Raw genomic sequence first — 16,376 nt, 5'->3', positions numbered from 1 at the left:
TCAGTGTCCCTGCAGCCCCCCTCCTCCTGACTCTAGGCAAGCCCTGCAGCCACCGGAGACAGAGCAGGCAGCATATTGTCCCCGCAGTGGGGGTGGAGGGTTGCCGGCAGCAACACCTGGTGGCATCACCAAGAGGCAGGCAGGGAGGTGGTGGTGGTGCGGAGCTCCTCCCGAGCGCATCCCGGGGATTGCGAGGCAGGCAGGGCGTCTCAGCCACGTGGTATGTGTCCCCGTACGGGGACAAGAGTGCCTGGAGCTGGCAGCAAGGAAGGGGGGAAGCAGAGGGCTTGAAAGTGGGTGGCTCAGCCCGGTCTCCTCCGCCCTGCTGCGGGCCGGGCCGTCCGCAGCGGCGTAAGGCCGTCGGTGCCCGCCGCCGAGCGACCGGCCCGTCCCGTCCGTGCGGCGCGCTGTCCCTTTAAGAGCCTCTCTGCGTGTTTCAATCTCGGGGTGACGCGAGCGCAGTCGGAACGTATGCAAATCAAACGCCAGCCGCCGGCCAATGGGCGCCGGCACTCGGAGGCCGCCAGCCAATAGGATGGCGCCTCCCGGCGGGGCGCCGGCTCGCCCCATATAAGGAGCGCCTTCGCCATAAAAGGCAACATTGTATCGCTTTATATGGGGGCGGCGCGGCGCGGCGGGGGCGGCGGCGGAGCGGGGCCGTGAGCGCGGAGCGGGCGGCGGGGCCATGGCGGGGCCGGCCTGACCCGACCCGACCCGACCCGCGCTCGCCGCCGCGATGTTGCCGAGCCAGGCCGGGGCCGGGAACGGCGCCGGCGCCGCGCTGGCTCGCGGCTCGGGGTTGGGCCGGTCGCCGGTGCCGGCGCCGCGTGGGGCGAACGGCGGCGGGGCGGCGACGGGGCCGACCGGGGGCCGCCTGGAGCGGGAGGCGCTGTACAGCGGCAGCGAAGGCGACTCGGAGTCGGCCGAGGAGGAGGAGCTGGGCGGCGAGCGGCGCGGCGTGAAGCGTGGCCTGGCCGAGGCGGCGGCAGCGGCGGCGGGGCCCGCGACGGGAGCGGCGGCGGCCGCCTACAGCGGCGGCGTCGGCGGGGGCGGCGGGGCCGTGACCGGCGCCAAGCCCGGGAAGAAGACGCGGGGCCGGGTGAAGATCAAGATGGAGTTCATCGACAACAAGCTGCGGCGCTACACCACCTTCAGCAAGAGGAAGACCGGCATCATGAAGAAGGTGCAGCCCCGGGGCTCCGGCCGGCGCGGGGGCGGCCGGGGGTGTCGGCTGGCACTCACTTATCCATGGCCGCCGGCCCGGCGGGAGCCCTGGCCCCCGGGCGGTGCGCGCCCGGGCCGAGCGGGGAGCCGGCCGGCGGGGCCGTGCCCGGAAACGGCGGCGGCTTCCCGGTCCCGGGGGAGGGGGGGGGCGGCACGGCACGGCACCAGCCCCTTCCGGGAGGCTGCGCGGGAGCCTCTGGCGGGGCCGGTTGTAGCCTACGGCTGGTCCTTGGTGTCCGCGGGGCAGTCGGGAGCGGGCAGGGCGGTCGTGGTCCCCCAGTCGGCTGTCGCTCCCGGGGAGGCCCGTCCTGGTGCAGCCTCCAGCCATAGGCTGGAGCTGCCCGGCCCCCCGGGAGGCGTTGGTGGGTGCTGCGTCGGTCCTATGGTTGCCTTGCCCCGCCAAGGGCCCAGCAGGGCCGTCCCCTTCGGCCGCGGAAGGGGACGGCGCCATGTCTGGGTCGGTCCAGAGTGCTCTCCGTGGTTCCCGGTGGCTGGAGCCGTTGTGCAAAGGCAGATTAGAAACTGGCGGGGGGGGGAGGATTTAGCGTATGGTTGGATGCCGCTGGCTCATCTGCGTCCCCGTTGGTGCTCATAGCATCCTCTGAACAACTGGGCAGTGCTGCATCCCAGCCGGGCTGGGCTTTGTGCACTCTGGGAAGGTGCGCATGGCTGTGGGGTACCGCTGGGCACGTCCTGGCTGTGTGGTATGCAGAATGAGGCCATCCCGTCAGCGGTAGCTTGTGCCAGACCGCTGAGTGTGCTGTGATGGCATATGAAGAGTGTTCTTCCTAGCCCACAGGTCAGTCGTGGCGGGTGGTGTCCTCACTGTGCTTGGGTGCAGCTTTGCTCAGGACTGTGAAGACTGAGAGGGGAATCGGTCCTGGCCTGGCTGGGGTGTTGGTGGGGGCAAAGAGGTAGCAGAGACACGTGGGCTGAGTAACATCCTCTCACATGGCTCAGCAGAGGTGAGGGGGGGAGGCATCCAGATGTGTCTGGAGAAACAGGTGGGATTTCCAGCATGGGGACAGCCCAGTGTCCCCATGTCCTCATGCTCCTCTCCTGAGGGGACCACTCTTCCTGTGGCCTCTTGGCATGTGCATCCCTTAAGGGCGTGCTAAAGGAGATGGGAACACTTTAACCTCTAGAGAACCAATCTTGAGTTGGTTTTAGAGGCCACAGCTCCTCTGGGGTGACAGGGAGCTGGTGTGAGCAAAAGGAGGGCCATGCTGGGAGTGCAGGGACATGCAAGGGACTCTTGTCCTGCACTTGTACGCGTCCCTGCTGTCTGTGACTCCCTGTTCTTCCCTTGTGCTGCTGGCAGGCCTACGAACTCTCCACGCTGACGGGCACCCAAGTCCTGCTGCTGGTGGCCAGTGAGACGGGCCATGTGTACACATTTGCTACACGGAAGCTACAGCCCATGATCACCAGTGAGACGGGGAAGGCGTTGATCCAAACGTGCCTCAACTCCCCAGACTCGCCTCCGCGCTCGGACCCGACCACTGACCAGCGCATGAGCGCCACGGGCTTTGAGGAGACGGACCTCACCTACCAGGTGTCTGAGTCAGACAGCAGTGGGGAGACCAAGGTAATGTGCCTGTGCACACTTGGGGGCATGGGCCGTGCCTGTGGGGCTGTACTGGAAGCCTTGACCATCTCCAGCCCTCCTTGAATATCAGCTTGGGAAGCTGAGGACAGGTCCCCTTTAGCTGCGACTCTAGAGAGCTCATGTTGTTGCCTCTCAGGGCTGCCTCCTTCATTTGGCTGGTGGTAGTTGGGATTTGGAGAGGGAGGGAAGTGGGTGGCAGGTGTCCTGGCTCTGGCCTTTGCAGTGGGGCTCCCCACTGGCCCAGCCCACCCCCCCTGGCCAGCTCTCAGTGCCGTTATCTCTCCCTGGGCGTCTCCATGCTCTTGCACTCATTGATAAAAATTTGATTCTGCCTCCATGGCCTTATAAGGCCTGGTTTCCCTCGCCAGAGTCCCTGGCAGGGCCCCTCACATTCCTTATAAGCTGCAGCTGTCTCTTGCTTTGGTGCTGTTTTGGAAGGGGGCAGGGAGGACATGGGGAATGGAAACATTTTGCTGGATGGACCGCTACTGCTCCCTGCCTGGTGTCCCTGCAGGCGCCGGTCCTTGCCTCCCCGTGTTACTTGTGGCCTCTTGCCCAGGGTGCTGCAGAGGGCCTGTCCGTGGGTGCAGGGTCAGGCAACGGCCCTTTTCTGCTGGAAAGGCTCTATCTTGTCCCTGCATCCCCTTGTGCTGTTCCTGGAGCTACTGTAAGAGAGCTGGTTCCTGTATCCCTGCTGCTTCCTGTGCAGGTTGGTGCTCTGGTCCGCAGGCACTCAGAGATGGGAGGCAGGGGAGTTTGTGGTGCAAGGCTGGGGCGACCTGCTGAACTGGGGGTTGTGCCACAGCTTCCCGGGCCTTTGTGGAGTGCTCTTGGGTGCTGTGAGTTGCTGCAGCTCTGCTGTACCTGTGCTCATGGCACGGGTACTGGGCTTGCTGCAAAAGCATCCTTCAAGATGAACTGTGGCCTTGCTTTAGGAGCCCTCCAGCCAACTCTATGCGAGCCACAGCAGCATCCTTGCCGTGCAGTAGCCACTACGCATTAAGCAAACAGAACACGGAGAAGGGTGTTTGAGATCTCTATGCTGTAATCCCAAAGATGGTGAGTGCAGCACTGAGGTGTGCACGGCATGTTGTCTGGGGCTGCAGGGTTGTTCAGCTGCGTGTTTGTATCCTGTTGCAGCCCACCAGCCCTGGTCATGGTGTTGCTGGGTACCCAGCAGCCAGTATTCCTCCATGCCCTCTTCCCCATGTGCGTGCAGTGCTGCACCAAGCAAAAGCTTATCGCTGCTAAGCCGTAGTCCCAGAGAGATCCCTGCAGGCAGAGGAACTGTGATGGGTCAAGGTGTTGCTGGCTGGAGAGCTCTGTGCAGGAGCCCAGAAGAGTCTCTGGGAAGGCTTCCCTCTGATGGGAGCCCAACAATAGTCCTGGCTGTCCCAGTGTGGCATGACTCCCCTGGGTGCCTCTGATTTATAGTGTGAGCTGTGCCAGCCCTTTCTGGTAGGCAAAAGACCCTATTGTCACCAGCAATTTCTCCCTTGTGCAGCCTGTGTTTGTAAGGACTTGTGTCTCAGGCTTCTCCTGGAGGAAAGGGCAAGTCCCGTGGGCATTTTGTAATGAGACAAATTACCTGTGCCTGGAGTTATTTACAGGCGCAGAAAGTGCTGTGCATGGCAGCTGACCTGTCCCTGGCATGGGGCCTGTCCACATCATGTCCCTTAAGATTTTCCCTGAAAATACTGCTCGGTGCGCCCAAAGGAAGTGTGCTCTTGGGGTGCAGTTACATTGCAGAGGTGATCTTAACACGACTTCTCTCTGCCTGCTTTCTGATGCATGTCCCACTTAGTGACCTGCAAGCTCCATCCCAGTACTCACGAATGGTGATGCTTAGTGTGGGGTGCCTTCTGGCCACAGCCAACATTTGGCGTGGGGCTGGAGTAGCCCTCTGGTGCTGTCTTCTGCTTGACATTCTGGCTAAACACACCCTGGCCTGCTGAAAATTCTTGTCATGGCAAGCCCTGGGGCTGGGGACGGTCCCACCCTAACCCGCCCCAGTCCTGCTGTGCCTTCTGCCCGGCTGGAAGCCTGGTTTGGTGCTCTGGCAGAGATCAGTCCAATTCAGATAGATGGAGAAGCCCTCTGAGGATGAAGGGAGCCTGTGGGTGGGACATGCTAGGTGGGTGGTACACAGGGCTGGGTTTCGGGTGCCTCATTGGAGGAGGTGGCAGGAAATTAAGTGCCTGGGCTGTCAGGTCCAGCCACATAGGATGCTCTGAGAGGGTTGGGCATGCTCCTTGGCCTTTCTGTGAACTCTGTCTCCTGGACTTCTGTATGGACAAAACCTGCTTGTGTTCAGCTGCTGCAACAGAGGGGGGAAGCAATGCAGCCAGGCTGTTACCTGCAGTCAGCAGCCCGCTGGTATTTCTCTGCGCTACAGCCAGCAGCAGCTATGAGATCCTCCTGCTGTGCCAAACCCAAACTCCCAGCCATGGAGCTGGGCTCAGACCACAGCTGGGACTGGGGCACGCTGTACTTTCAAGACAGCAGCTATATCCTCACAATGATACTGTTGTGCACTGACCTGTCTGATCTTTTGTGGGCCCCAAAGGACACAGTGCCCTCATGTAATCTCCTGGGTTTGGTTATGTAGGAGAGGGGATTTTGGAGGAAGCTCAGGGGCTCTATGTTGGGATGAGAGGAATAGAAATAATAGGAATAGCCTTGATCTGGTCATCTGTTAGGGTGGGGAGAAAGTGGGACTTCCTGCCGCATCTGGAATCCATACCAGGTGTTGGAGACCAGATTGGGATTTCCCACATATCACCAAGGTCAGTTGTCCTGCAATGTTTGTGTAATAATGCTGGCTGGTGAGTCTGGGCCATGCTGAACAGCATTGTCCCAGGCAGCCCCCAGAAGTTCTGGAGTGGGATTGTTTCTGTCCCCAAGACCTTATGGTCCAGGATGGGCATCAGATAGCCTGGGTCATACCCTGTGGTCCACTCATGCTGTGTAGCATTTATCAAGCATGCGCAGTGGTGTGGGTCTGTGCAGACATCTTGTGCCGCTGTGCTGCACCTCTCTGCTGCCTGTTGATTCTCCAGGCACTGCTCTGCAAACTGAAGTTTGCAGTGAGCTATGGTGGGTAATGGATGTGCAGCTGGATCAGGAAGGGAAGGGAAGCGACTTCAGGGCTGCTGTGCTGCCTCGGGTCGGAGCTTCTCCATGGCCTCTTGGGTAATGTGCTGAAGGTGACCCATGACTTGGCTCTTACTGAAGGCTGGACTCCTGCATGTAGTGTGGGCTTTGCAGGGGTGCTGGGGGGAGCCAAGGTGCCCCAGGGCTCTGAGGCATCCCCAGACAGGGGAGAAGGCAGTGGGTGTCCAGTCCCAAGGTCTTTCCCACCTCTCTGTTCTGGGAACTATTGCTGCAGCCCATGAGAAACACAGCAGAGAATGGAGAAGTCTGAGTCTCACCTGTGGCAGAGTAGGAGCATGCATGGTTCGAGCCTGCTGGCACAGCCTTCCAGGCACCTCTGATTATACTGAGGTTTGCCCTCATGCTTCTGGAGAGTCCTGGGAATCCCCCCTGACTAAGGTGCTGTGAATCTTTTGGGATGCCTCCTCCAGCCCTGAGACTACGGAGTGTTGGAGGGATGCTAAGTGTCCTGGCTGCTTGAGGACTGTATCTCAGGGGTGTACAGCTTCAGGGCTACGCCTGGGGATGAGGGAGCTGGCTTTTCCAGCTGGGAACATGACCTGCCCCACTCTGCTATGGCTCCCATGGCCTAGTGAGCTTGGGGGGAGCTCTGCCCTGTCACCCACGTGGGGAGGGTGCCCATGGGCTCTGTGTCCCATATAGGATGCCAGGAGTTTGTGGTTGAGCTAATGGAAAGTGCCTCTGCTGGGCTCCGCTCTGTTATCACGTGCCTCTTCTAATTCGGACTTTGGGGACTGCGGTGCCAAGGCAGAGGGGCGTTGCTCTCCTTCCTCCCCGGGCCCTGGGGCATGGCTGAGTGCCTGGGATTGGCTCCCCCTGTCCAAAATGGGCTGCCTTCCCTTTTTTAGCTGTTCGTTGAGCTGTGAATTCCTCGTTCCTGGCAGCTTGACAAGCTGGGAACAAGGCTTAGCACGTGGGAGAGCTGGGCCCACCAGCCTGCAGCAGGAGGGGTGGGAGTGTGGCAGCCTTAACTCTTCCCAGGCGTGCTGGCAGCCGTAGCAGGGTACAGGGACAACGGGTCCCTTGTGGCCTGTGGCGTGGTCTCCTGTGGAGCAGTGAATCTGCAGCCTGCTCTTGGCTAGCTGAGCAGGGCCGGAGAAGGGGCTGTGGGGACCCTGGGTGTCCAAAAGGGGATTTGGGGTAAGGAGGCCTGTTAGGTGAAGTGTGACTGCCAGGGGCAGCAGGGATCATGCTGGGCTTGGTTGGTTCCTCCAGATCCAAGCCACGTCCAGCCACAGGCTTTGTGGCTGCGGAAACTGGGGTGTTATGTGCCTTGCAGCCTGGCAGACATGTTCCTCCCTTGTTCCCAGACCCAGGCGGCCAGCCTCTCAGGCTAGTGTTGGTACAGTGCAGAGCCCTCTTCCTCCTGGTGCTCGGCTTCCCTGGCAGTGCTGTCCTCGGACAGGCATAGAGGTCCAATGCTCTTTGCAGGACCGTGGTGCGTGCTGGCCATAGCTAATGTGTGGGGTCCTGTGGAAGCATTTGCCTGGTGCCCGTCTCCTGCTAGCGGACTGGCAAATGGGTGCTTCCCCTTTGCTCCAGGAGATTTGTGGAAGCGTTGCCTAGGGCCTAGCAAAGCAGCTGTCAGCACTGGGTTTGGGCCTCCCTGGTGTCTGGGTTTGGCCTTGCTCGCCTCTCCCTTGCTGCTTTTGGTGTACAGCTGCCTTTAAGAGCCAGTTCTTGGCTAATTCTTGGCCATGTGTTTCCTGCCATAAGGGAAGTGGTGTGTGTTCCTGACAGGAGACAGTGTGTTTGCCTTTACATCTGTCCTTGCAAGGACTGCTTTTGCCTGGTGTGTGCCAAAAAGATGCTATTCTCTTCTTAGAGGCTATGGGGACTCCTGGGGAGTGGAAGGGTTGCTTTGTCCCCTGTTGTCTTGCAGGGAAGTCTCTCAGGGGACCTGTGTGGCCCTGGGCTTGTATCCAAGGTTTACGCTGAGCTCCATCCAGCTCTCCTCATGCTGCATTATTGGGCCACGGTCTCCTCATGTTTGTACAAGTAACTCCTCTCTGCTACCCTGGCTCTGCTCCATGTGCTGGCAGCAGGCTATGGGGGTATGGTTTAGCATGGGGATGCAACCTACGGAGCCTGGTTTGGTCTCATGGGCAGATGTTGACCAGATCCAAGGGCTGGTCTGAGTTGTCATAATCTCTCCTTCCCCAGGACGCACTGAAACCAGCGTTCACTGTCACCAACCTGCCGGGGACAACGTCCACCATCCAGACAGCCCCCACCACTTCGACCTCCATGCAGGTCAGCAGTGGCCCGTCATTCCCCATCACTAATTACCTGGCGCCAGTGTCTGCCAGCATCAGCCCCAATGCCGTCACCAGTGCCAACGGGACAGTGCTGAAGACTACTGGAGCCAGTGCAGTGACGTCTGGGGGCCTCATGCCAATACCCACTGGCTTCACCCTCATGTCAGGTCAGTGCCTTTAGGGGCTGAGGACTGCATCCATCCATCCGTCTCTGCACCCGGAGTGTGTTGCTGCCCTCTCCAGAGGAGAGGGGACCTAGTGACAGGAGGAAACAGAGGTTGCTGCTGTAGGGTGAGCCTGTCTAGGGTTCCTTGCTTAAGCCGAGCCAGGCCTGTGGCTGGAGAAGGGTCACGTAGTAGCTGTTTCCTTAGAGTGCTGCTAGCTGGCCCTGCTGCTGGGAAGGGCATGGTGGCAGGGAGCTGAGCTGGGACCCCAGGGCAGCACCGAGAAGCCTGGAGGGAGTGAAAAGAGCTGGTGGTGACAAAGCCTTTCTTTCTCCCTCCTTTCGGCAGGTGCTTCCCTTTCTCCGGGGACCCCTACCATTCCTCTCACTCAGTTACAGCCGCACTCCCTGGCTCTTTCCAGCCAGCAGGGCCAGGTGGTCACAGGTACAGCTGGACAGCTGCAGCAGGCACAACAGACAGTCTTCCGCTTCCCTGCCAGAGGTGGAGGGCAGATCGTGTCGCTGACAGGTCAGCACTCGCTTCTCCTCCGCTTGCTTGAGGTGGGGGGATGGAGGTGTCTCTGGAGGTCCTGGTCCTGGCCAGAGAGTTGACCCCCAACTGAGGTGGGAGCATAGAGGAGGCAGCGTGGGGGAGAGACAGGGCAGAGAATGCTTGGCACAGGCAGGAGCAGCATCCTGAGGGGTACAGACCAAGGGAAGTGGTGGGTTGTCAGGGTCCTGTCCCAGGGTTTGCCCTGCGGCTAGCAAATGCAGAGGAGACAGGTCCCTGGTGCAGCTGTGCTGAGGCTGAACTGTGCTGCTTAGGAGGACTGATGGAAGGAGACCACAGGTGCTTAGATGCCCAATGGATGCTTTTTTTTTGAGTGCTGGCATTTGGCTCTGAGCAGCTGCCCTTGCTTTTGTATTTGGATCTACAGTCAGTCACTGAACCACAGTGCAGAGGATAGATTAGGAGAGACCCAGAGTAGAGGAGGGAGTGATGCTGCCTTGTGTGCATTGTCCGTTGTAGGAATTTCTTGTTGTGCTGAGTCAAGGATCTCCAGGTGTTGGACGTGCTCCTGGCTGGAGTGTCAGAGTAGGGCTAGACTCTGCTTTGTGGGGACAGCCATCACCTGGGGACCGGCGCTGAGAGTGGACAGTATTTCTTGTGTCCTGCTTGTTTGTGCCTAAGTTGATGAGCCTGATAGCCTGCATGCTTTCTTAGAGCCCTTATGGCTGCTGTGGGCCCAGACAGACAGTGTGATCCCATGCAAGGGGGCTGGATTTCCCTTGTGATCTGGAGGAACTAAGAGAATAATGGATGTGTGCCTCTGTGTTGTGGTGCATGGAGAGGTGCCCAGTCTGACCGAGGTGGCTGGTGATTCCTGGCCTCTGGCATCCCTTGCTCTTCCCTCTGGAGACAGGACCTGAGCCTGAGGGTAGCTTTCTCTGCTGAGCTCTGTCTCTGGAGCTGAAGAGTTGCAGTGAGCAGGCTGGGCTGGAGGCCCCTGCAGCTCTGGGGTGCACACCTTGTGGCCCAGTGGTCTCTAATCCCTGTGTAGGGCACTGTGATGTCCTTGAGACCACAAGCTGGGTGAGATAGCTGTTCCCCGAGTGCACTGTGGAGGATGGAGCTGGGCTCTGGAGTGTGAAGGCAGCGGGGCCCAGGTGGCCTGGGCATTTAAGCTCTCGCAGTTCTGCTCGGTGCAGTGAGATGATCCTTGCAGGGCTGGCTGAGCATGGGCAGTGCTGGGCCCTCTTCTCCTAGCATCTTCTGTGCTGTGTCTTGGCGGTGCTGGGAATGATGAGGAGGGCCCCAGATGTTCCCGAACCATGCCTGGGAGCTGGACAAAAGCTGCTGTGGCCTTTCCCTTTCTCTCTGGAGCCCTGTAGGCCAGCTAACCCCTCCTTGGCCCCTGTTTGCCAGGAAAGAGCAGGTTTTAGCCTGCTCTTTAGGGCAGGGCCTGGTTTCTGCCACGTGCTGCTTTTGGCTAGTCTTCCCCAGTGCAGTGCAGAGCCACACTGTGGAGCTGTGTGTGGCCAGAGAGGGACTGAGGGGCTTTCATATGGCCCAGAGTGCCTGTATCCTTGCTGAGCCACAGGCTCATGGGCTCCTCTCTCTCCCCAGGTGGTACCATGGCTCAGCAGGTCCCAGTCCAGGCCATCCAGGTACACCAGGCACCGCAGCAAACGTCTCCCTCTAGTGACAGCAGCACTGACCTTACCCAGACCTCTTCCAGCGGAACAGGTAATTTGGACTTTATGGTAACCACTGCTTGTAACAACCCACACCAATAGACCTCATGCCTGCAGCCTGCCCAAGATCCTTCTTCAGACCAACTCTATCCCAGCCTTTCTGACAGTTTCCCAGGTGTGTTTCTCCCTATTGCCAGCCCCTGTGCTATGCTATGTCTAGGTAGATGCCGCTGTGCGTAGGGCACCTTAGGAGGGATTTCAGAGCCTCTCTGGATACATCATCTGCTCTTACTTGTAGCATGGGCCTGGGAACAGGTTGCCCAGTTCTCAGATGGTTTCTTAGTGAGCCAACATTGCTCCCAGCACAAGGCATTAGCTCACATCTACTTCAGATTTTTATTCTATGTGCAGAGAACACCTCTGTTGTCGCAAAATCTGAGTTCGGGTGCTGGGTGCGGGCTGAATCCAGTTCAACAGTTTTAATAAAGCTTCATCAGGAAACTCGTATCTCAAGTTGAATTCAGTCCTGTGATATTTGGCTACCACGCTTTTCTGCTCTCTAAAACTTACTCATTAAAGGGGAGGTTTCAGCCCTTCTGCATGTTTCCTGGGGCTTTTTCCCAACAGCTTTGGAGAATAAGATGAGTATCTCCATGCACCTGCTGCTTCAGGACAGCATGCCAAGGTGGCTGAGGGAGGGATGCTGAGCAGGCATGTGAATGTAGCAGGCTCCTTTTGTGTGCCTCACATGTAGTCTGTCCTGCTGACAGTGACCCTTCCAGCGACCATCATGACGTCGTCTGTGCCAACCACTGTGGGTGGCCACATGATGTACCCCAGCCCACATGCGGTGATGTATGCACCTACATCTGGCCTTGCGGACGGTGGACTTGCAGTCCTCAACGCATTTTCACAGGCGCCCTCAGCGATGCAGGTGTCCCACGGCCAGGTCCAGGATCAGGGTAAGACAGCTGTCTGTGTCAGCGCTCCCTTAAGTGCTCTGACACCCTGGTTTTTCTCCTTTTCACATGTATTTATGCTGTATATTAATTTCAAAGAATTTTCTTCTAAGCAGTCCTAGTGGCTGTACAAAGGCCTGGCAAGTGTGATGCTTGATGCATGCTTTTAGATCCCACCATTCTCCTATGCAAAGGATTGCTTGAGCTGTTTGCTGGGGAAAAAGGATGGGGGTTGTTGGGACAGGTGACATATGGGGCAGGCAGTGGAGGGAGCTAGGAGACTTTGGAGAGGATGTGTGGTTGCACGAGGGGGCAAAGCAGCATGAAGCCATGCAGGCAAGACTTGGATTAAGAGCCTGTCTCTGCTTCTCCCAGCATTTGGAAAGATAGCTCATGTGGCTTTCTCCTGGGATGCCTCCATGCATGCAAAACAGGCACCTTCACCCTTGTGAAGCTCCATGGAGCTCAGAGAAAGGACCTATAGAGGAGCGCTGTTTAAGGGATGGTATCATTTTTGCTTTCTCTTTGTGGCAGGTGGCGTCCCCCAAGTGTTCCTGACAGCCCCATCAGGCACCGTTCAGATCCCAGTCTCAGCTGTCCAGCTTCACCAGGTAGGCACAGAGTGGTACTCACAGGTGTTCAGGGGGTGTCCTTGCTCTGCCACTGCCTGCACATCCTTTGTGAGTCTGGGCAGGCCCGGGCCCTTTGTTAGGGCTAGTCCTCAGGTCTGGGAAAGATGTCAGTACCACCCACCCTTGGGTGAAGAAGTCTTGCCCTCCTTGGACAGGTGCCCAGAGAGGACAGTGCTACTCTGGCTGCTGGCACACACGGTCTCGGGGCATGCTATTCCCCAGTGCTTCCTTTTCCCTTTTCTCTCTAGATGGCTGTCATCGGGCAGCAGAGCAGCAGTGGCAGCAGCCTGACGGAGCTGCAGGTGGTCAATTTGGACACCTCACACAGCGCCAAGAGTGACTGAGAGGCCTCTGCTGCCAGCCTTGTGCTGTCCCTGGCTTGCCATGCCAGTGCTGGGGCTGGTGGCAATTCCTTCTCGTACAGACTGCACCAGTTATTTATTGTTGCCTTTTCACGTTTCCTTCATCCACACATGCACACACACACACACACACACACACATGCACCCACCCACACACACACACACACACAGAGGCATGCGCGTGGGGCTGCAGAACCCACCTGGGGTGGAGCTGTGCTGGGGCCGTGCAGGGCTTGGGGGCGTTTGGATGCTGCGATAGCTGTGCTTGTCTCATGCCAGCCAAAGAAACGTGTCTCTTGAGGGGAGGATTGCTCTGTGCTGTAAATAAATACTGCGGGCTGTTCCCAGCTGGAGGCTCTGGCCCCTCCTGGGTGCTCTGGGTCACCTTGCCCACAAGTGTTTTCTCTGCGTGGGGTGCAGCTCAGACCCAGAGCTGTCCTGCGGGTGCAGCTCGGAGCAGCGCGGGCCGAAGCTGTGCTGCTGGCCTCAGCAATGTGCCTTTGTGGGGGTGACGGGTCCTGGCTGCAGCAACTCACCCTGGGCTCCAGACAGGGGCAAGTGGCCGAGCTTGCATGTGCATCTCTGGGTTGGGCCTGCGTGCCCTCCCTTCTGGAGGGCAGGGCACAGCCTGTGGCAGATGGCCTCGTCCTCCTCGTATGCACTACAGTGAGCCCTCTGCCCTCAGTGCCTCCTTGCTGGGCTGCCTGGCAGATTCGCAGCCTGCCTGGCTCTGCCCCGGTGGCTGCCCTCGCACAGCTGAGGTGGTCAGTGGATGCCCGGGAGCACAACGAGGCCCCAGGAGAGCTCCTGGGGCAAGGGGGAACTCCATGGCTGGCATAGCCCCACACTCTCTTCTTAGCCCTTGCACTGCTTGTGGACTCCGTACACCCAGGGGAACATGGCTGGGTCTTTCCCACATCCCCCTGCAGCTCCAGCCAGCTCTTTCTAAATTTCTTGTGTCTGATGCAAGGTGGAGAAACAACTCAAGTGTCAAAGGGAAGAGCCCATGGGGCACTGAGCTGCTGGGTAGGCGGCAGCTCTTCCTCTGAGCACCAGGGTGACCATCCTGGTCTGTGGAGGAGCAGCTGTGATGCCTGTGCAGGCTCAGCAAGGCCAGGGGAGAAGGGCTGGAGCATGCTTGGTCCTGCATGGGAGTTGCTGTGAATGGCTCTGCTACCTAGCCCTGTCCCTGGAGGGAGAGCGAGCAAGTGAGAGAAGCTGCTGAATCTTTAGGGGAAGAAGCAGCTACTGTAACTTTTTTTTTTTTAAGTTAAAGACAAAAGACGCCTTGGAGAAAAAAGGAAAAAAAAAAAAAAAAAAAAAGAAAATGACTTTATTTTTCTAAGTGTTAAACTCAGTATTTATGTAATTCTTTAAGGAATAAAAGTTTGGCTCCTGTACAGTTTTCATGGGGTTTGTACCAGGGGGATGGGAGAGGGGTGGGTGGGCATGGAGGCAGGAAAGGGGCCTTGCTTTTGAGTTTGTATTGTAACCTTGGACATGTTCCCTCAGCATTAGCGTTTAAGCTGCGCTCTCCACCCACCAGCATGTGCCAGGGATCAAGCTGAACCGAGTGGGATGCTTGTTTCCCACTACCTGTACCGAGGACTCCATACCCATCATTTTGGGCTTAACGGGCAGAAGGCAAGTGAAGCAGTGGCTGTTCTCTGGAAGTGGGAAACCCATCCCTCAGGAGAAAGGGGCTTGCAGCGTGCCCAGGAGCCAGAGGTGGGCTGGGTTTTCTGATGGCCGCCCTGTTCATCTCTGGTCCTGGGACCTGTGGCTGCTCTGTCACTGCTTTTGGTGTGGAGCAGTGCTACCTGTGCCTAAGGGATATGGGCACCCCCACTCCTCAGTGGGTGGCAAGTGGCTAGCACTGTCTGATCCCTGCTTTCCCTGCTTACTGTGCAGGTAGCATCTCCTGGACTCCTAGCTGACGGTCTGGGCTGTAGTTTCCCCTCTATAGCTGTTCCTTAGTGCAGGGATGTGGACAGGTTCCCTCCAAGCCCCCTGTGCAAAGAGTTCTCAGAAGGGTCTTTCAGCCCTCAGTCTGTTATGCAGCCTGGGAAGGCCTCATGGGGAATGGGGTGGCCTGTCTGGTGAGAGTGACGCAACATTGCATGCTGCCTCCCCTTAGTATCCTTGCTCTAAGAGTGATGCGTACCCTGCAGCTCGGAGCATGTGGGAGCGCTGTGCCATGCCCCATTGCTAGGTGTATGAAAGCTGCTCAGTGATGCTTCCAAAACAAGGCTGGGTACCTAGGAGTTCTTCCAGGGAGAAGGATGGGGTCAGGGTTTGTATTGTCCGTTACCCCCAAGCACATCACTGTGGCCTGGCTTTGCTCTGCTTTGCTTGTGCTAGCACTGTGGAGCAGAGCCGTTGGGCTGGGATGGCAGGAGTGCCCCTGCTGCTACAGGGGGTCTGCATCCCCTCCCTGGCTCCCCAAAGGCAACTGCTGGTTAAACGCTAATGGTGTATTTTATTTAAGTGCAGACTTGTAAGAACACTTGTGTATCAGGGATGAAATGGCATTTATTGTGTGGTGACATTTTTAGTTCATTTTACTGGTTTGAGGGTTGTGTGTGTGTGTGCGCGTGCGTGTGTGTGCGTGTGTATGCATAAGTGTGTGTGGGATTATTTTTTTTTTCCCTCCAGTTTCCAGGGTTGTGTTTCTGGAAGGATGTGGAAGTAATCACAGTACTATGTACAGAGCTTTCTTTTGTATTAAAAAAAAATTACTCTTTCAATAAATGTTATCATTTTGTGCACAGATTTGGGATCTTGGCCATGCTTTTCGGGAGGGGACGACACACCCCTTAGGACCAATGAATGGGGATCAGAGGCAGATTCTGGCATCTGTCTGTGTACTACGGGGGGGGGAGGGGGGGCGGGCTGTCTGGGCATGATGTGGCGAGGAGGGGCTCTTTGCAAAAGTCTCCATCCCCACTGCCTCCTGTACAGGTGAGACCTGACCAGCTGGACTTCTGCTGTGGGAGCCCCAGAGCCAGGGGGTGGGACAGAGGGGACCTGTGGTGGACAGCAGGGCTTTGAGGGCTGTCCTTTCTGAAAGCTTGGGAACTGTGCTGGTGAGCAGGGCATGGTGTTGAGTCAGGAGAAATAAAAACCAGGAATGAGGAGGAAGGGGGACTTTTGAAAAAGAAAAGCAGTGTTCTAATTCATGGGTGTTAACAGGGAGGTGCAGGAGGACCTCAAGCAAAAGTTAAAATGGGGGACAAACAGTCCATGTCGCTTATGGGGTAGTTAGGCAATAACTAAGCTGTAGGAAGAGGAATTTTTGCCATTGTAACATCAAAGAAAAGATGATCCCTAGGTAAGGCCCCAGGGGAGTTATGTATGTATGTATTGATAAACTACGACAAATGAGAGGAGGACAGAGTATTTTTTTTAGTAGTGACAGAGGTGTTTCCAGGATAGATAAAAGTTTTGTATGAGAATGCTGCTGTTAAGGTAGTGTTTACCTGATACGGGACTTGACAGGTAAGCAATGCTGGCTATGTCATCATAGGAGATATCATGCAGCTGGCATTTCAGAGCGTCCATACATGGTGGTTGGTGTGTGCAGTACCATCCCCAGGCCTTTGGACATGAGAAAGAACAAACTGGGCTTTAAAATAAACCAGTTGAAAGGCTGCAGGCACAGCTTCTTCTGACGTTGACAGGCATCTCATCCAGGTCTCAAATGAAAATGAGGTTGTTTCCTCTCCCCTCTTCCAAGTCTGTTACTTATGAACACATGATGTCTTCAAGGATGGAGCTTAACTGTTGTCTTTATGAGGTC

At 57.4% G+C, this 16,376-nt stretch overlaps 1 protein-coding gene across 3 annotated transcripts; it reads left to right on the top strand.

Moving 5' to 3' along the window:
* Nucleotides 1–736: 736 nt before the first annotated feature.
* Nucleotides 737–15,349, top strand: SRF (serum response factor; the record flags this gene model as incomplete). 3 transcript variants are annotated; one of them, XM_082480156.1, is made up of 7 exons in its annotated part: nt 737–1,183; nt 2,546–2,812; nt 8,171–8,432; nt 10,557–10,676; nt 11,395–11,586; nt 12,118–12,194; nt 12,464–15,349. In XM_082480156.1, 7 exons carry the CDS (start codon nt 737–739, stop codon nt 12,557–12,559), a joined length of 1,461 nt encoding a protein of 486 aa, XP_082336282.1. In that variant the 3' UTR covers nt 12,560–15,349. The 3 variants fall into 3 exon arrangements, with proteins under 3 accessions (XP_082336282.1, XP_082336281.1, XP_082336283.1); XM_082480155.1 differs by having other exon boundaries at nt 11,379–11,586; XM_082480157.1 differs by lacking the exon at nt 11,395–11,586.
* Nucleotides 15,350–16,376: the final 1,027 nt, after the last annotated feature.

The sequence above is a fragment of the Vanellus vanellus genome (genome assembly GCF_965231255.1).
Source record: "Vanellus vanellus genome assembly, chromosome: 3".
Classification (NCBI taxonomy): Eukaryota; Metazoa; Chordata; class Aves; order Charadriiformes; family Charadriidae; genus Vanellus; species Vanellus vanellus.
Note: the sequence above shows the minus strand (reverse complement) of the source record. Positions and strands in the feature narration are given on the sequence as shown.